Source organism: Lemur catta, chromosome 21 (genome assembly GCF_020740605.2).
Source record: "Lemur catta isolate mLemCat1 chromosome 21, mLemCat1.pri, whole genome shotgun sequence".
Classification (NCBI taxonomy): Eukaryota; Metazoa; Chordata; class Mammalia; order Primates; family Lemuridae; genus Lemur; species Lemur catta.
This window is the reverse complement of record NC_059148.1, coordinates 24,558,466-24,578,193: the sequence shown is the minus strand read 5'-3', so window position 1 is coordinate 24,578,193 and position 19,728 is coordinate 24,558,466. Positions and strand designations below refer to the sequence as shown.

Below are 19,728 nucleotides of genomic sequence, written 5' to 3'. Positions count from 1 at the left end.
GCTGTCCCCCTGTGTGTGTCGAGGAACCCCGCACACAGAGCTTCCTGCCCGCTGACCACTCCCGGGGCCTGTGTTTACCCAGAGGCAGAACCGAAACCTGAGTCCAGCTCAGTCCCTGCCTTGCCGAGTGTCTGTGGGCAAGTCAGTGCCCTCCCTGGGTCTCTTTCTCCTCTCTGCTGCTGTCCCTGAGTCTGAGCTCCCTTGCCACTGAGAACAGGGAGAAAGGGACAGGGCCTTAAACGATGACCCCTGCCCCTCTGCCTCTGTGTTTGTCACCCCGTGCTGAGCACTTTGCAGGTATTTTTGGATCCTCACGTGAACCCTGTGACAGAGCATTTTCCCCCCAGTCTACAGATGGGGAAATTGAGGCACAAAGAGGGCAGGTGATGTGCTCAAGGACAGAGGTCCGGCATAGGTGAAGCCCTCCCCGTGGGGCTGTAGATGCCGCGTTTAACCTCGAGCAGTCCTTGGAGCCGCTGAAAGGCTGGTGACCTCAGCCGCAGGGGCAGGCAGGGCAGAGGCTTCCCGGCTTGAGTTTTGGTTTCCCAGCTCTGCGAGCAGGACTTGGCAACCACACCTAGAGGGGCGAGGACAGAGACCTTCCGGCCTAAGTTTTGGTTTCCCAGCTCTGGGTGCGGGAATCGGCAACCACGCCGCGGGGCGGGGCAAAGGCCTCTCGATTTCAATTTCACTTTCCGGCTTGGGCTGCAGAGGGAGACCTCCCGTCGCCCGCTCTGCCATTAGCCGCTGTCCCGGCAGGAGGAGGCAGCCATGGGAAACCGGGAGTCCCAGCTATCTGCAGTGCCTGCTCAGAAGCTGGATAATTTTATCCAGGACTACGTGACGCCCGATGACGAGTGTCAGAGACGGATTGACGGGATCGTGGACTTCATCCGTGACACGCTGCAGAACGCGGAGCACTTCCCTGTGGTGCAGGGAGTAGCCACCGTGAGTCCGGGCCGGGTCGGGGTCCCAGAGCCAGGAGATGCCGCGGGGCTGAGCCCCTTTGATGCGCCAGGCCCGCACCTGGGCTGGGATACGTTGTCGGGGCCCAGGCTTCGGGGCAGTCTCTTCCCCTGACTGGCTGTGTGGCACTGGGCAGGCTGCTTAACCTCTCTGTGCCTCAGTCTCTGAATCTGGGGAGAGATGGAGCTCCCACTTCGAAGAATCGAAAGGCTTCAGCATCAAATGTTCTTAGCACAGGGCCTGACACATAGTTAGTGCTCAAGGCATGAGCTGCTATTACTCACTATTACTATTTCTATCTTCCCTATGGTACAGAGGAGTAAACTGAGGCTGAAGGACCTCGGTCAAACTATCCAACATTGTTCTGTGGTTTCTCAGCAGCGAGGAGGGGTGGCTCTCATCTGTTAGAAATGTTTGGTGCCACGGTCACAAATGCCAGAACTGAGGTTGAAGATTCTGGACCTTTGGGGAGGAAGGGGAGCTAGGAATGTGCCAGAACCCTAGGATGGGGGGGGCAGGGGGCAAGGGTCCTGATGTCCCAACACCACCTGTGTACCCTCCAGCTCTGCCGACAGCCCCTTCTCTGCAGTCGCAATGCTTTCTGGCCTCCGCCTTTACACACACACGCTCTAGCCCTGCAGTAAACAAGTCTAGACGCATGGCATCCCCTGCCCTGGCCCCGGTGAGGAAACTGAGGCAAGCTCAGTTATTTAACAGCTGGTGTCAGAGCTGGGATTTAAGCCTGGGTAACCTGCTTGAGGCATGCAGGTTTAACTACTAAGCCATCCTGCTTCTAAATATTGTTAACATGTTTTCCTCATTGAAGTAAAATATATACAAAGAAAAGTGCACACATCTAAGTGTGCAGTTTGACGCGCTGCCTGTGTACCCCGTACCCAGATAAAGAAACAAAACATTCCCAGTCCCCCAAGAGCCCCCTGTCTGGTAGGTCCCCAACCCCAGGGAGCCACTCTCCTGATTTCTGATCATAGAGATTAGTTTTGCTTGTTGTTTAACTCTATGTAAATGTAGGGTGAACAGTCAACCCAGTTTGCCCAGGATTGAGGTGTTTCCTGGGAGCAGGGGGACTCTCAGCGCTAAAACCGGGGACACAAAGCAGGATGTGTTGGTCACCCTGTGTAAATGGCGTCATTTGCTGCGTGTGCTTTCGTGTGTGCTTTCTTTGACCCATCAGGTTTATGAAATGAATGTTGTTGCATGCAGCTGTTTATCATTTTCATTGTTGCGTAGTATTCCGTTGTGTGACTATACCACATTTGTCCATTCCATTGTTTCTTTATTGATACCTAATAATTGCACATATTTATGAGGTACCTGTGATATTTTGAAACATGGATACAAAGTGTCATGATCAAATCAGTGCAATTAGGATATCCATCGCCTTGAACATTTCCGGTCTTCTCTTCTAGCTATTTTGAAATATGCGCTAAATTATCATTAACTATAGTCACCCTCTTGTGCCATCAAACACTAGAACTTACTCCTTCTGTCCAACTCTGTGTGTGTACCCATTAACCAACCTCCCTTCATCCCCCCCACTACCCTTCCCAGCCTCTGGTAACTACCATTCTGCTCTCCACCTCCATGAGATCAACTTTTTTAGTTCCCACGTATAAGTGAGAACATGTGATATTTGTCTTCCTGTGCCTGGCTAATTTCACTTAACATAATGACCTCTAGTTCCATCTACGCTGCTGCAGAGGACAGGATCTCATTCTTTTTACAGCTGAATAGTATTCCATCGTGTGTATATACCACACTCTCTTTACCCATTCATCTGTTGATGGGCACAGCTAACATCATACCAAATGGGGAAAAGCTTTAGCTTTTCCTCTAAGAACCAAAGCAAGACAAGCATGCCCACTTTTGACACTCATATTTGACCTAGCACTCAAAGTCCTAGGCAGAGCAATCAGGGAACAGAAAGAAATAATAGGCATCTACACCTTCGCCCATCTCTTCTCCTTCTGGAACTCCCAAAGTTCAAATATTTGGTCGTGTTATGATAACCCAAATGTCACACAGATTTCTTCTTTCTTTTTTCTTTTTTTCTTTCCTTTTTTTTTTTTTGGTCTGGCTGGGTTATTTCAAAAGATCTGTCATCAAGTTCAGAAATTCTTTCTTCTGCTTGATCTAGTCTATCGTTGAAGCTCTTGGTTGTGTTTTTTATTTTATTCATTGAATTCTTCTGTTCCAGGATTTCTGTTTGGTTGTGTCTGTTTGGTATCTATGTCTGTTGAATTTCTCATTCACATCATGGCTTGTTTTCCTGATTTCTTTGTATTGTTTATCTGTGTTCTCCTGTATCCCGCTAAGTTTATTTTGAACTTTTCAGGCATTTCGTAGATTTCCTTTTGGGGGAGATCTGTTACTGGAGAATTACTATGTTCCTTTGGCGGTTTCCTTGCTTTCTTGTGTTTCTTGTGTCCTTACATTGATATCTGCACATGTTGTGTAACAGTCAGTTCTTCCAATTTAGGGATTGGCTTTTGTAGGGGAAGACGTTTTCCTGTAGATACATCTGCAGTACTGGTTGAGTGGGGTGCTTTGGCTTTGATTCCAGGTGGGCACAGTAGTGTAATGTCTGTATGGTTTCCCAAGCTGTAATCAGCTTCCACGGTGTCTGTGAGTTCCTCAGTGGCTTGGGCTGCTGTTGTTAGTGGAGGTTGTGATGAGGCTTTGCTGGGGATGTAAACATGAAGTGGGCCAGTCCTCAGGCACCAGTGTTGGTAGCAGTAAGCCAGGCATGCCAGTCCTTAGGCCCCCAGGCAGCATACTTGGGCACTGGTGGTGTTGGGTCCATGTGGGCCAAGCCTAGGGCCTCAAGGTGGTGTGCTTGGGTGCCAGAAGTGGCAGCAGAGGGCTGGGCAGGCAGGCCCTTGGGCCTCTAGGTGGTATGCATGGCGTCAGTAGTGCCAGTAGCAGCAGCAGGCCACCTATTCAGCCCTCAAGGAGTGCAAGTGGGCATCAGCAGTGACAGGCTGGGCAGGCTGGTCCCCAGATACTCAAGAGGCACATGCAGGCACCAGTGGCAGGTGGGGTACACCTGTCCTGAGGCCCCTGGATGGCTCATGCATGCTCTGGTGGTGGCAGGCAGGGCAGATCAATCTCCAGGCCCCCGGACAACATGCATGGGTGCTGGCAGCAGGTGGAGTGAGCCCATCCTCAGGCCCCCTGATAGTACGGGCAGGTGCAGGCAGGTGGGGGCAGGCAGGGCAGCAGGCAGGGCAGGGCATTCCCCAGGGTCCCAGATGACATGCATAGGGCACCAACAGCAGTGGCAGGTGGCATGATCCTATCCTCAGGCCCCAGGATGGTGTGCTCAGCACCAGTGGTAGAGGATGGGGTGGGTCTGTCACAGTCTATTGTCGATGGCCATTTGAGTTGCCTTCAGTGTGGGGCCAGTACGAAAAGTGCCGCTGTGCACATGCCAATGAGGTCTTTGGGAGGACAAACGCATGCCTGCCACTCAACTTTTTAAGACCAGGGTGACATTTTTGGTTTTCCCTTGAGTTGAGAAATACGACTGCTGGAGTTCCCTGTGACCCCAGAGAGGCCAGAGCCTCACATCTGCTTCTCTCTTGTTGGCAGGGTGGACCCTACGGCCGGAAAACAGTCTTGAGAGGCAACTCTGATGGTACCCTCGTCCTCTTCCTCAGTCACTTCAAACAATTCCAGGACCAGAGGCAAAACCAACGAGAAATCCTCAAAAGAATCGGGGATCAACTGGAGCACCATGTACGCGAAAGGAGGCTAGAAGGCTCCGTCGAGATCCAACATGGCGGGCTCATAATCCAGGTGTTCACAGAAAAGCAGAGAATCTCCTTTCAGGTGCTGCCTGCCTTCAATGCTCTGGGTGAGTGCTCCTGGGTGTGTGGGGGTGGGGGTGGGGGGCGTCCTGGGGGAAGAAAAGCCAAAGAAGGGGGTACCAGACAGCCATGTAGGTCTTCTAGGCTGTGAGTGGTATAGATGCCACCAGTGCTTTCTGAAATGGAGACCACAGGCCCTCAGAAGACAAAAATCCCTCCTGCTCTGGGCTTGTACTCTTCTCTGGAACTTCTCCCCCCTCCTCCCAATTGACTTTGGAGAAAATGTTCTGGATTCGAGAATCTAAAGCAGAGCTTTTCAAACTGAATGAATGAATCACCTAAAACCCTGTTAAAACGCAGGTTCTGAATCAGGAGGTCTGGGTCGGGGCCTGGGATTCCACTTTCTAACCAGCTCCACGATGAGGATGCTGGTCCACAGACCACACTTGAGGCTTTAGACTAGAGCCAGTATTGCTTTCTAGAAGGAGGAGGAGGCAAACATCTAGGAAAACACCTTCTGGGGCAAGTGTTTGAAGTCTGCCTTCCTGCCAGCTCAACATCAAAGAAACAACCTTCCGTGGACAACTGTCTACCGGAGCTTGAGGGGTGCCTCAAACCCCACTGCTGTCTCCCCAAGACCTGCCCAGGAACTTCCTGTCTCAGCAAACGTTCCTGCAGAGCTTTGCCTGTCCCCTAAGCCAGGGTTCCATCTCTGCCTCCCCCATCTTCTCACCCACAGCCCATCACTAAATCCTGCCAGTTCTGCCCAATTTGCTCTTAAATCTTCATTTCTCTCCCTTCTACACTGCTGCTTCCCTCACCAAAGCCACCATCAGGGCTGGCCCAGATATGGCAATGGCCTCCTAATTTTCTCCCTGCCTTCGCTCTCCCTCCAACTGCATCTGGATGCTCTTTCCAAGTGTGATTGTGTCACACATTCTGTACTGGACCCTCTTAAGGTTTCTCCTACATGCTCTAATTTGTGTTCTCTGGATCATGAGAATTATTACTTATATGGAGGAAATTTGTTTAGTTTTATCCTCTCCTAGACTGTAAGCTCTGTGAAGACAGGTACCATGAGTGTCTTGTTCCTCACCGGTCTCTAGCACAATATTCACTACCAATAGTAGTTGTTGGATAGATGGATGGATGGATGGATCATGAGGGGAAAATGGATGAAAGGAAATTGCATGGACGGATGGATGTGGATGAATGGATGGGTAAATGGATGGTTCATTGGATGTATGGGTGGATGGATGGATGTGGATGAATGAATGGATAGATGGAATAGATGGATGGTTCATTGGGTGTATTTGTGGGTGGGTGGATGGATGGATGGATGGATAAGACTCAGCATAGTTTCAAGCACAGGTACACATATCATCACAAGCTTAAAGGATTCCAGAGACGAAATTCAACCCTTCATTAAATGAGTGGGGAAACAGAGAGAAAAGGATGTTCCCGGGGCCACACAGCCAATTACTCTCAAAACTAGAACAAAAGCCCAAGTCTTCTAAGTCCCAGCCCAGGGTGCCTCCCACCATATAGCTTTAAGGAGTGTCTGGGTTACAAGGGGCCTTGAAGAGCAATTAGCACGACCATCATCTGATAAGGTGGAGACAAATGCACTTCCTGATGACTCACTTGCACAGAAGGGTGTCCTGGTTCGGAGGAAAAGGCACCAGTGTGGGAGGCTGGCAACTCTGAGTTCTCATCCAGGTCCCACTGCACACGTGTGCCTGCCAACTGTGCAGTCAGACTAGAAACAGCCAGCTGTCAGGGCCACTGGGACGCTCAGGGTTGGGCCTCAAACAAGGATCGCAGTCAAGCTAAGGAGACACGCGTGGCTCAGAATTCTTACAGGAAATCCCGGGCACTCGGCTCTTGTTCACGGAGGCCAGCGCGCCCTCTGCTGGGTTCACCCGGCATGCAAGGATGGCGCGAGGAGGAGACCTGAGCTCTTCCTCACGTGCGGTACCCAGAAGCCGCCACTAGATGGTGGTAGCGCTGCACATGGCGCGCTGAGATCCCTTTTCTACAAGGAAAGGTAAGGGTTGCTTTCTGAGAAGAGCGACCTACAGGGCAATTTGCAAATTGCTTTTTTTTTAAAAATAAACATTAGCCTAATTAATCTGGCCTATTTTTTTTTACACCAGGTCCAGGCAGGCTCCCTTCAACCCTGCGTCTCTTTCCACTGCTGTGTGCCACCTGCTTGGACGCAAAGCAGGAAGGTACCTGTTTACGCCGCTTCCTGGTGTTTGTTTCCCCAGCTGTAAATGACAAGTGGCAGTTGCGCTCACCACATTACAGTTCTGTGAGGCTTGTATGTTTCACTGCACAGAAAAGGCTTCATTTAAGTGCTTATTGAGAGTAAGCACTCAACAAACGTTAGCTATGCTATTATCAATAGGTAGGAGGATGGAATGTTCTACCTCCCCTCGTGCCAAGCGCCTGAACCGTGCCTAGGGAGTCAATAAGGAACAAGCTGGACGCCTTCTCCTGGCTGTTTTTCAATATGTTTATAAACAGTGGAGTTCAGCTGGCAAGGATGGAGACCCATTGATTGAACTGGCCTTCATCTGCAGGCCTCCGGGGCCTGGCTGTCACCCTGACTGCCTCCTCAAAGTCCGGGTACCCTCACCCTCTAAGTAGAATATTCACTGGATAAACTCAATAGCAGAATATATTGCATGTGATACATAAACTTTGTTTTTTTTTCTGCCAGATGTTTGCCAATTTTGTGAACACCAACAATTTGTCAAACAACCCAGCCTTTCCCTACCGATTTGGAATATCCCCTTTCTTGGTTATAGTTGTGTTTCTCATCCCTTTATTTGGTTCTGCTGATCTTGTCTTGGGTCAACCGCATACGGTTTTCATGATAGTCATTTTAGGCTACATTTGATTTTCCAGTGGGCCGAGCCACCCTTCCCCACTTCCTTTCACATAAATACACCAAGTCCTCTTACAGATGAAGCCGCGGACGTGTGCTGTGAAATTACAAAGGTCCTTCATCGCTGAGCAACCCTGACTCTGACATGAGGTGATGTAAACACCAAAATTCTTGTTTTTCTCTCACATCAGGCTTCCTGGAGGATCCCAACCCCTGGATCTATCGAGATCTCAAAAGATCATTGGATAAGGCACAAGCCCGCCCCGGTGAGTTCGCAGTCTGCTTCACAGAACTCCAGGAGAAGTTTTTTAACAACCGTCCCAGAAAGCTGAAGAATTTGATCCTCTTGGTAAAGTACTGGCACCAACAGGTAATTTTCCAACTGTATATATATCGTTATCATTCACTTCCTTTTTATTGAGATAATTTACATCAGTAAAGCGCAGCAATCTTAGGTATACACTCAATGCATTTTTTTACATCCTTCTCAGCAACACCCAAGTGAAATAGGGACCATTTCCTGCACCCCAGAATGTGCCTCAAGCCCACTGTGCCCCAGTAATACCCCCAAACAAACCCCTATTGCAATACCTGCCACTACAAATTAGTTTTGCTTGTTTTTAAATGGTATAAATGGAACCATATTGCCCCTACTTTGTGTCTGCCTTTTTTTTGCTCAACATCATGTCTGAGAGATCCATTCATGCTGTTGCATGTAGTAGCTTTTCATTGTCTTGTAGTATTGCAGTGTATTAATACACCACACATTTATCCATTGTGCAGCTGATGGATGTTTGGGTCAATTCCACATTGGGGCTATTATGAATTAGATTACTAATTCATACACGTCCTTTTGTGAATTTAAGCACTCATTTCTCTTGGGTAAATACGCAGTAGTAGAATTGCTAGGTTATACAGTACATGTACATGAATGTTATGTGTGTAGGTATGCGTAAATATATAGACTATATACGTGGGTCATTTATTTGTTTGTTTAACTGTAGTAAATATTGCCAAATAGTTTTCAAAAATGGTTGTACCAAATTACACTCCCATCAGCAATGTATGAGTTCCAATTGCTTCACATCCTCGCCAAGACTTAGTATTGTCATTCCACTGAATTTTAGACCTTCTCGTGGGGGACAGTGACTTCTTAGAGATTTCTGGTTTCTTGATTTCAGACCCCTGACATGGGAGGTACTGCATCCCCAGATGAGCTGCTGCTCTTTCTTTCCCCACAGTGCCAGCAAAAAATGAAACATTCGCCCGTGCTGAGTCCATATGCCCTGGAGCTGCTTACGGTGTATGCCTGGGAACAGGGCTGTGGAAAAGAAAATTTTGATATAGCTGAAGGCATCAGAACTGTTCTGAAGCTGATCAAGTGCCAGGCGCAGCTGTGCATCTATTGGACGGTCAACTACAGCTTTGATGACGAGACCATCGGGAATGTCCTGCTGAACCAGCTCCGATCAGAGAGGTGCTCAGCTCCCTATACCTCTGCGTCTGCATGTGGGACTGTACCCCTTTAAAACGAGGTCTAAGCCCTGTCCTGTCCAGCCAGAGATGTGCCAAAAGAATGGCAGCTGCTGGCTGGGCGTGATGTCTCACGCTTATAATCCCAGCACTTTGGGAGGCCGAGGCAGGAGGATGACTTGAGGTCAGGAGTTTGAGACTACCCTGGGCAATATAGTGAGACCCCATCTCTACAAAAAAAAAAAATCTAAAAATTAGCTGGGTAGAGTGGCATGCACCTGTAGTCCCAGCTATTCGGAAGGCTGGGTTGAGAGGATCACCTGAGCCCAGGTGTTCGAGGCTGCAGTGAGCTATGATGGTGCCACTGCACTCCAGCCTGGGCGACAGAGTGAGGCCCTGTCTCTAAAAAAAATAAAATAAAAATAAAAACTGAATGGCAGCCACTGCCATGGGTGGGCAGGCAGAGGATTCTGTCCCGATCAGTGCTTTACATATTTCAAACCATGGTCACATTTTGTCCCAAAAACAAACACTGGAGGGGTGCTTCTCCTTCTAGGAGGAAGGAGCTCAGAGGGAAAAGGGAGTTGTCAGAAGAGGAGACCACTTTATTATTTTATTAATGGAATATCTGTAAAGTGGAAAACGCAGGGCCCGCGGGGCTAGATGTCGTAGACAAAGCCCCCTAGCACCTTGGAGGAACCCCAGGACTCAGAACTCAGGTGACCAGATTCCCCACTTGAGCCCTTTTTCCCCAAAACTGACTTCTCCCACAAGCAGCTCAACTGATTTTTTTTTTTTTTCATCTAATGGAACACACAGGCCAGTGATCGTGGATCCAACCGACCCAACCCACAACGTGAGTGACGGGAAGAGCTGCTGGGAGGTGCTGAAACGAGAAGCTCAGACCTGGCTCACGTCTCCCAGCCTGGACAGCCAGCTGCCTGCCCGTGACTGGGATGTCCTGGTGAGAGGGTTTTCTGCCACAGCTTGTTTCACGCCGCAAGGAGGGTCCTCCTGGCACCCAGACCGAGTCTTATCCCAGAGCACCACGTATTAGTGTCTTGTGACTGCTGCAACTAGGTACCACAGACCGGGTGGCTTTAAACAACAGAAATCTCTTGTCTCACCATTCTGGATGTTAGAAGTTCAAAATCAAGGTGTCGTCCGGGCCGTGCTCTCTCTCTCTGAAGGCTCTAGGGAAGAACGCTGCCATGCCTCTTCCAGCTTCTGTGGCTGCCGGCAGTCCTTGGCTTGTGGCCGCATCACTCCAATTTCTGCTTCCCTTGTCACACAGCCTCCTCCCTGCGTGTCTTCATGTCATCATCCCTCTGTGTGTGTGTGACTCAGTGTCTCTCTCCACTTCTTATAGGAACAACAGTCGTATTGGATGAAGGCTCACCCCATTTTAACCTGATTGTATCTGTAAAGACCCTATTTCCAAATACGGTCCCATTCACAGGTACTGAAGGCATCTTTTATGGGGGTCGCAATTGAACGCATAGCACATCGTTAGGGGCAATGACTGTGAAATTCAAAAGGGAACAAAGAGAGAGGGGAGACCCACAGATGAGAGATTTCAATGAATTTTGCAGAAGAGGAAGCCGGTGAGCAGGTGGTGAGAGATGCCATGGGGCGGAGCCGGAGGGAATTGGTGGCGGCCAGACCCAGGACGCTGGCACGGCCGAGCGCCCAGGAGGAGAGCGGGCAGAAACGGGAGGACCCATTAAAGGGCCAGCTGGGAGAGGGGTTCGGGGTTTCCCCCTCCCGTCCCCAAAAGGGGAAGTAAACCTGCCAACGCGGAGTTTCCGCACGCTCAGAGCGTTAGGGAAGGGTGACCCGAGAACCCCCCGGCCAGCTCCCCTGGGAACCCCAGTGGGCCCAGCTGTGTCATTTGAGGCCAGCTGGGCCAACCAACCTCCACATTTCACAGACAGGGGACTCATTTGTATCTTAATTATGGGAGGCAGGATCTACATTTTCCATTTGCGCAGAAATCTGAGCGCTGAGCAAAAATCTGGGATGTAAATGAATTTACCAAACTCTTGGGGCCCTGGAGGAGAAGGAGTCTGTGAATGGAGAAACTTCCTAATTGGGTCTAGAAGGATCGTGATGCTCTGGACAGCCACCCCCCGCCCCCGGGCCCCCGACCCCTACTTTCACTGGAGTCCTGCCCTTGCTCGCGCACCCTGGTTTTCCCGACTTTCTCAGACAGTTTTTTTCCAAAAAGTATTAATATTTCCCCCATTTGATTCTGAAAAACTTTCAAGCATATTTAAAAAGTTACAAAAATGATTCAATAAACTCCCGTGTGCCCTTCAGGCAGATGCACAAATATGTAACATTTTACCACCTTTGCAGTGAGTGTTACACACCGTGTGTGTGTGTGTGTGTGTGTGTGTGATGTTTACTGTCATCATTATTGCTGTCGCTGTAGCTGCTGTTTATACTGTCATTTGAGAGCAAGCTGCCACACACCCCTTTCCCCCTAAATGCTTTCATACGGATCTCTGAGAATAAGGACATTCTCCTCAACAACCACCATGCCATGGTCAAATTCAGGAGATTTAGGATTCGCATATTATTGATTTTGAACTTTTGGCCTCCAGAACGGTGAGAGGATGAATTTCTGGTGCGTTAAGCCCCGCAGGTGTGATAACTTGTCATGGCAGCGTTTGGAAAGTAACACACCTGGGCAGTGAGTTTAACAAAGGCTCATGCAACCTTTACAAAATGAGTGCATGCGATCATCAGAAACCTACCTCCTGAAAGGGGAAAATAAAGCAAAAAGGTGCCGGTCGTTAGTAGGTGATGCCACGGCTAGAAGTGGAAACCAGAGAGCAGCTTGGAGTTAGGAACATGACAGACCTGTCAGAAGGATCCAGATCTCTCCTGGGAAGATAGGAGGGACAACTAGGAGAGTTTTGTTTCTGGGGGATCTTGGGCACCACCCTAAACTCTCAGGTTTGTTCTTGGGAGGTGTCAGTCCGAGGAGCAAAGACGGGGAAGGTGCCCGAGGATTGCAGAGCAGGAGGGAGGGGCTGGCCAGGGGGCCCAGAGTGGGCAGGAAAGAGAGCCTCAAGGTCAGCTTGCAGGGGGCCGCTCACGCCTGGGGTCTTCTGCCTTTCCCCAGCCAGCACCGCTCTTCACGATCCCGGGCCATCTTCTAGATAACTTCATCAGGGACTTTCTCCAGCCTGACAAATGTTTCCTAGATCAGATCGAGAAAGCCGTTGACATCATCTGCACGTTCCTTACGGAACGTTGCTTTCGACAGTCACCTGGCAAGATCCAGATCGTCAAGGTGAGCACTGGCCCTTCTCTCACGGGAAGATCCGGAGGGGAGTGAAGTGGGCATCGTAGCTGTCCAGGGCCCGTCTACCGTCAGAAACTCCAGGAAGGGAAGCTGGGGAGGTCAGGGCACCGGGGCACTGGTTTTCGGTGGGCTCTGCCTGTGCCGTCAGCAACACACTTTGGTTCTGCGTTTGTTTCCTAGGGGGCTGCCGGCAACCCTTCGTGCTCTCGGGCTTGGCGACCTCTCGCTCCGATCTCTGCCTCTGTCTTCATGCCACCTTCTCCTCTGTGTGTCCTCTCCTCTCTCCTAAAGGCACTTGTCTTTGGATTCAGAGCCTCCCCTAATCCAGAATGATCTCATCTCCAGATCCTTAACTTATTTACATCTGCAAAGACCCTTTTTGCAAATAAAGTCACATCCACAAGATCCCAGAGGACATATCTTCTGGGAGGGGGGCGCCATTCAACCCACTGGATGGTAAGCTCGGTATACAGTAAACCAGAGAGGGATCTTCTCGTATTGATGACCAGGGACCCATTTGCCTCATCAGCTGAGCTAGAGATGCAGCGCATTGAGTTGTTCCTGCCCCAGACTCAGAGGCCATGTGCTCACACACTTCCCTCTGTTGGTCATATGACCAGATAAAAGTGTGCCCACGGTCACAAGAAGGGAGAGAGGAAAATGTTAATATATGTGCATAAACATCTGCAGTGACGCAAAAACACCTGCGTGCGTGCCTCGCTGAGGGTGTCTGGGAAACCACATCGATACCCGCCGAGCGATGAGAGAAATGTCTCACTGAGGTTCACCAGTGTGAAAACAAGACCAAGCTTGTGATCGGTGTCAGAACCGTTGAAGCGTACCTTTTCTCTTCTCCTCCCTGAGAGCCCATTAACGTGATAGTTAATAAAGAAGAAAAGGGCCGGGTGTGGTGGCTCACGCCTATAATCCCAGCACCTTGCAAGGCCCAGGCAGGAGGATCACTTAAGGCCAGGAGTTCAAGACCAGCCTGGGCAACATAGCAAGACCCTCGTCTCGACAAAAAAACTTTTTTAATTAGCTGGGTGTTGTGGTGCATGCCTGTAGTCCCAGCTGCTTGAGAGGCTGAGGCAGGAGGATCACTTGAGCCCAGGAGTTCAAGGATGCAGTGAGCTATGATCATGCCTGGGCAACGGAACGAGACCCTGTCTATAAGATTAATTAATAAAGAAGAAAAGGTATATGACACATCAAAGAAGAAAACAGGAAGAGAGCCATCAGCAGATAAGAAATTGCTTTCTATCTTCCTGGAGTTGGATGAAGGTTTCTCCACTAAGGTGGAGAGGGAGGTGCCACCTAGGGATTGTGGGGAAGGGGCCGCAGCTGGGGAGGGGCCATGAATGAAGTGGGCTGCAACAGGGTTGACTTGAGGATCTGCATACAGGGAATAGAGTACAGCCCTTCCTCACCTTCCAACCCCATGTGCCAGGCACTTACTAACCATGGATAAAATAAACATTTCCCTACAGACACTAAATGGAGGAGGAGGAAGAGGATAAGGAGGAGGGAGGAAGGGGAGAAGCCTACATAGCAGACATATAAGTAGCCTGCAAAGCCTAAAATAGTTACTGTTGGCCCTTTACAGAAAGTTTGCTGACCCCTGTACTTACAAATATTCGTCCAGTGGTCCCCAGACTGTAGATCACTGATCGATCAAGGAACAGACGAGAACTTTCACCATAATAATTGGATTCAGCTTGATTTCTTTCAGGTCACAGGAATCCAAATAAAACTAAATATTTCTATAGGAGAAATCTTTAGGAAATTGACCTGAGAAGCAGGTAACTTATAACTTATGGCCCATCGTTTTTTTTTATATGTGAAGGGCAGGAGAATAGTTGCCTTTGGAACCATAGTATCTATTAATTTGTAAAATGAAACACTCTGCCTTAGACTCAGCCCTTGCTGGACCCTAACACAGAACCTGGCCTTGGCGACCTCATTGATTAGCTTAACTGGTGCCAGTCCATGGGCGCAAGGACCTCTCGGTCTGGGAAATGCTACAGCTCAGCCTTCCTTTCTTCCCTAGGGAGGATCAACTGCCAAAGGCACAGCTCTGAGGACTGGCTCTGATGCCACACTCGTCGTGTTCCATGACTCGATTAAAAGTTATGCCTCCCAAAAACGCGAACGCAGCAAAATCATCAAGGAAATTCAGAAACAGCTGGAAGCCTGTGAGCAGGAGAAGGAGTTGGAAGTCACGTTTAGGATTTCAGTATGGAAGGCTCCCAGGGCACTGAGCTTCTCTCTAAGCTCCAAAGTACTCAACGAAAGCATCGACTTTGACGTGCTGCCTGCCTTTAATGCACTGGGTAAGACGCCCCAGCCCTTGGTTTCTACAGGAGGAAGATTCTGGATTCTGGAAGTGAGGGGGGTGTGGTGGAGAGAAAGCCATGTGACTTAGTAGCCGGGTGTGAAAACATATGCCACTCATGGGCCAGGACTCCCAGTAGGTGGCATTAATAATGGCAGTAAGACCTTACACCTGTATGTGATTTCATTCCTATTTCCCATTTGCATATCCCAGGGACTACCAGGAACCACATCTTATACTCTGGGGCATCATCCACATATCTGTCAAATAATGGGGTACACAGAAGTTCCATATACATTTGTAGATAAAATGCCTGAAATACAGTGAAGGAGATCAAAGAGCAAAATGTGGGAGGAATTCTAAGGCAAAAACACAGGAAATCTGGGTGTTTGGTTTCAATCTTAGGCAAAAATCTCCTTTAGAAATTCAGTTCATGGGTGACATAATGGGATATTAAAAGAAATCAAGGCTATTTCAGGCATTTCCCAAGTCAAAATCATGAATACTCTAGTACCTTCCCTCTGCATAGCACTTAGTGTCTCTCAAAAAGGGAACAACAGTATAGAATGGGGGGGGGGGGGTGGGCAAACTTTTTTTTGATGAAAAGAAAGATAGCAAAAATTTTCACCTTTGAGGACCATACAGTATCTGTTGCAACTACTCAGCCCTGCCGTGGTTGCATGAAAGCAGCCATACATGATGTATTAACAAATGGACATGGCTGTGTTCCAATAAAACTTTATTTACAAAATCAAGCAGTGGGCCAGATTCAGCCCAGGGGCCATAGTTTGTGAACTTCAGAGCACTGCTGTCCCAGAGGTCTTTCCGTGATAATGAAAGTGTTCTGTGTTCTCTATCTACTGAGAGCTTGCCATGTGGCCAGTGCAACTGAGGAACTAAATTTTTATTTTATTTCCTTTTAATTAACTTGAATGCAAATGGCCACATTGGCTGGTGGCTCCTATGTTGGGCAGTTCAGGTCTAGATAATACTTTAATAGCACTCCCTGTAGTCATGGAGATCATATAATTTTTTAAAAATCTCATTACTCTGGAGATGCCCCCTATACCTTAGTAATCAAAGATGTAAATACACTGATACTTTTCAAAATAATTTCCCAGAAGGAAATTATGTTTGTCAAAAGTGTTTTGAAATCTGTTACTTACTATACATGATAAGTCATAACGTCAATATCTCCCTCGTGCTAGGTCAGTCGAGTTCCGGCTCCCCACCCAGCCCCAACGTTTATGCTGAGCTCATTGATATGTATAAATCCCCAGACATCCCCGGGGGAGAGTTTTCTACTAGTTTCACGGTGCTACAGCAGAACTTCATTGGCTCCCAGCCCACCAAACTGAAGAATTTAATTCGCCTGGTGAAGCACTGGTACACGCAGGTACGACAGCCCTTGTTCTGACCCACTGGGTTACTATTTTTACCGGTAAGCTGTGACCATTTTGCCAGCCCTTAGCAAGTGTCCTGTTGCCCACACTCTCCCATGCTGAGGGCTGAGCCACTATTTTAGGGAATCTGCCCACTCCTTAAACCCTAGGTATCTTTGTGGGGTTCCCATCACTAACCCCATTAATTTGGGGTTAGAACACCCCCTACTATTAAAGCTGCTACCGTGGTTTATTTTGCCTTCATGCTGGCCAGAGAATTCTGCAGGAATCCAAGCTATCCTGCCTACAGAGGGTGGATGAAAGTTGGGACTTACACGCCTACAAGTGGCCAGTTGGGCTTATCTGCTGCTCGGTGCCTGTGCTGTCACTTGGAAGGCAGGTTGAAGCTACGAGCAGGACTGGGGTCACATTTTCTCATTGGGGAGCCTCCTTGCGTTGTGGTCAACTGCCTTGCACACAAGGTCATTTCTGATCATCTTCCTGGTGGCCAACATCAAACACAATGTCAGTTCTTCCTGAGGCATCCCCTTTCTCGGTCCAGCTCCCTGAAGCCTGAGACTGAGCTCCATGGTTTTCATCTGGAAAATCGGGGAGTTGGTGTGGTGTGTCTGCTCAGAGGGCTCAGGGCTATGGTGTGACCTTGAGCGAGTCACTTGACTTCCCCAAGCCTCCTGTCTTCGTCTAAAATGGAGATCATGACGCCTGCTCGGCAGGGCTGTTGGAAGGATTAGGAAGGATGCAGGGGAAATGTCCGGGCCCATAGTTGGCCTGCAGTGGGTTTCTGGGAAAGCATAGCTGTAGTATCGTCCTAGATGGAATGTATGGCCAAAGGCATGACAAAGCAACCTGTGCATGCTGCTCCCCAGCTGCCAGGTGAGCTCCTGTGAACCTACACCCTTTAGACCTGCAGAGCGCCAGCCCGCCAGCATGGCACGGTGACTCAGTTGTCCTGCTGTGGCCCCTGTGTGACTCTCCCCGAGCTCCTTGCACTCCTCTGCCTTCCTAGTGTCACCTCACATTCCCACTCTTCCCCCAGTGCAAAAGGAAACTGAAGCCTAAGGGGACTTTGCCCCCAAAGTATGCCCTGGAGCTACTCACCGTGCACGCCTGGGAGCGCGGGAGCAAGATGCTGGACTTTGACACCGCGGAAGGTTTCCGGACGGTCCTGGAGTTGGTCACACAGTATCAGCAGCTCTGCATCTTCTGGATCGTCAATTACAACTTTGAAAATGAGACAGTGAGGAAGTTCCTGCTGACCCAGATCCAGAAAACCAGGTGCCTGAACCCCAGCCCCGTCCTTGTCTTAACCTAATTCCCATCATCACCGTTTCAGTGCCCTGGGTTCTCCTCCCCTGGGGTGGTGATTTGTTTCCTCGCATGAAACGGGGAGAATACTGGTCGCCAGAGATAAAATCCTAGGGAAGAAGGAGAAAATATTGTCCAGAAGGAACAGGGGAGAAAGGACGGGGAGGCACCGGGTCCTGGGTGCCTTTCCTCTTTCTATGTTGGAAAGAAACACGTGAATTTGTTAGCGGGTCTGAGAGGTGATCACGTTGGACGCGTGTCCCTGAGAATTAGTGCTGTCATTCACGGGCCCATTTGTCCTGCAGGGATTGTATTAGATTAGGGTTTATCTACCCTTTCAGACCTTCAAGAATAGTAAAGAATCACTGTGCGCTCACTCAGGGCCACCAGCACAGGACAAAAGCCAGGGGATAGGAAAGAGAGAAAACAAAATAGCGCTGAGAAAGAATAGAGAAGACAGAACAAGACACCGTGGGTTGCCTAAGATGGGCTGTGGCCTGCTTGGCAACATTGTATCTGATTAAATTACACATCATGTTTCAGTTGACCTAGCACGGAGGAGATAGTTACATTATGCCTTCCGTGTGTATAGTAATTAACAGCTTTCGAAACATTTTTGACACATATAATTTAATTCTAGGAAAGTACATTGATCCGTATTGGTATATCTGAATTACCGTCATCGAAACTGTAAGAACGCATTGTTTTGTTGCTGAAAGTAAGATGGGCCCCAAATTCTGAAGTCACTGGTTTTGGAATCCTCTATTGCCTTCTAACCCCTCACTTAGGCCTGTGATCTTGGACCCAGCCGACCCCACCAGCGACGTGGGAGGAGGGGACCGTTGGTGTTGGCATCTTCTGGCAAAAGAAGCGAAGGAATGGTCGTCCTCTCTCTGCTTCAAGGATGGGACGGGAAACCCAGTCCAGCCATGGAAGGTGCCACTAAAGATCATCTAAAGGAGGTGTCATCTGGAAAGAGCCCCGAAACCGGCTGGAATAGAAGAACTTGTCCTGCTGTAGCAACCTGGAATTGATTCAATAGGAAACCCAGCTCGCAGGAGCTTAAACAATTGGTTCCTCCACCCCCTATTACAAGTAGCCCTGAGTCAGGACACCAGGACTCTGCATTGTAGGATGCTGGACAGCGGCCCCGGGCTACGCCCACTGCATGTCAGCACCGCCCCTGCCCCCGCCCCCCCACACACACACTGTAACGACCAAAAATGTCAGCCAAATGTTCCCGGGGGGGGGGGGGGGGTGTCACAGCTCTTTCTGGCTTTGGCTTTTGGCTCCACCCTCTTTAGTTGCTGATTTTAGCACTTCCCCCGACCCAGGTATAACTTCTTGCCAAATCAAAAGGCTTCTTCCTTGGGCTTTAGCTTCAATGATACTTGAAAGTGTAAGTGTTGTAACCTCATAAACCCCCACTGAAAGTTTTATTACTGCTGCAGACACTACTGTGATACACATAGCTGGCCATTGTGCCCAGTTCTTTGCACGGACTTTCAAAAATCTCAATAGGGGTGTATTTTGTATTCATAATAAGCTGCTTTCAACCTTCCCTGAGTTTATGCTAACAAGGTGACTTGGGGTGGGCCCTTAGATAGTTTCAAGGGAGGTGCTGGCCAAGCCACCAAGACCAAGCATGTGATTGGGGAATTTCATCCCCAACCCCCAACATCCAGGGAGGAGAGAGCTAGCAATTGAGTCCAAGCATGCGGCCAGTGATTTAATCAATCGTGCCAAAGTCGTGGAGCCCCAGTAAAAGCTCTGAACAATGAGGCCTGGGCGCCTCCTGGCTGGTGAACATTCGATGTCCCAGGAAGGTGGAGCATCCGATTCCACAGGCTCAGAGGCTCCTGAGCTCTGGACCCTTCCAGACCTGGCCGCCCTATATATCTTTTCATCTGGCTCTACATTTCTATCCTTTATAATAAAATGGTGATTGTAAGTATAGCACGTTCCTGAGTTCTGTGAGTCATTCTTGCAAATTGTTGAACCTAAAACGGGGTCATGGCAACCCTGAATTTGTAGCCAAGTGGGACAGAGGTGGGGAGTAGCCTGGGAACCCCACTTGAGGCTGGCGTCCGGAATAAGGGTGGATGTGTTGAGGACCTGGCTCTCTAATTGCCCATAAGCTTCACAGGGGCTTCCTGTGTAGCTGGAGGAACTAAAACACATCACCCTAAGTCCCTTAAAGAAAAATGAAGGGC

The 19,728-nt window shown here is 49.3% G+C and overlaps 1 protein-coding gene across 1 annotated transcript; it reads left to right on the top strand.

The window, feature by feature from the left end:
• The first annotated feature begins 703 nt into the window (after positions 1-703).
• OAS2 (2'-5'-oligoadenylate synthetase 2) lies at positions 704-19,471 on the top strand. Its single transcript, XM_045534784.1, has 10 exons — positions 704-948; positions 4,579-4,843; positions 7,881-8,059; positions 8,931-9,166; positions 9,982-10,126; positions 12,293-12,463; positions 14,523-14,805; positions 16,016-16,203; positions 17,247-17,485; positions 18,304-19,471. Exons 1-10 carry the CDS (start codon positions 772-774, stop codon positions 18,470-18,472), a joined length of 2,052 nt encoding a protein of 683 aa, XP_045390740.1. The 5' UTR covers positions 704-771; the 3' UTR covers positions 18,473-19,471.
• Positions 19,472-19,728: the final 257 nt, after the last annotated feature.

Coding starts and splice junctions, on each gene's coding strand:
- OAS2 (XM_045534784.1), top strand. CDS start 772: ATGGGAAACCGGGAGTCCCAGCTATCTGCAGTGCCTGCTCAGAAGCTG. Junction 4,844..7,880: donor GCCTGCCTTCAATGCTCTGG/GTGAGTGCTCCT, acceptor CTCTCACATCAG/GCTTCCTGGAGGATCCCAAC. Junction 14,806..16,015: donor GCCTGCCTTTAATGCACTGG/GTAAGACGCCCC, acceptor CCCTCGTGCTAG/GTCAGTCGAGTTCCGGCTCC.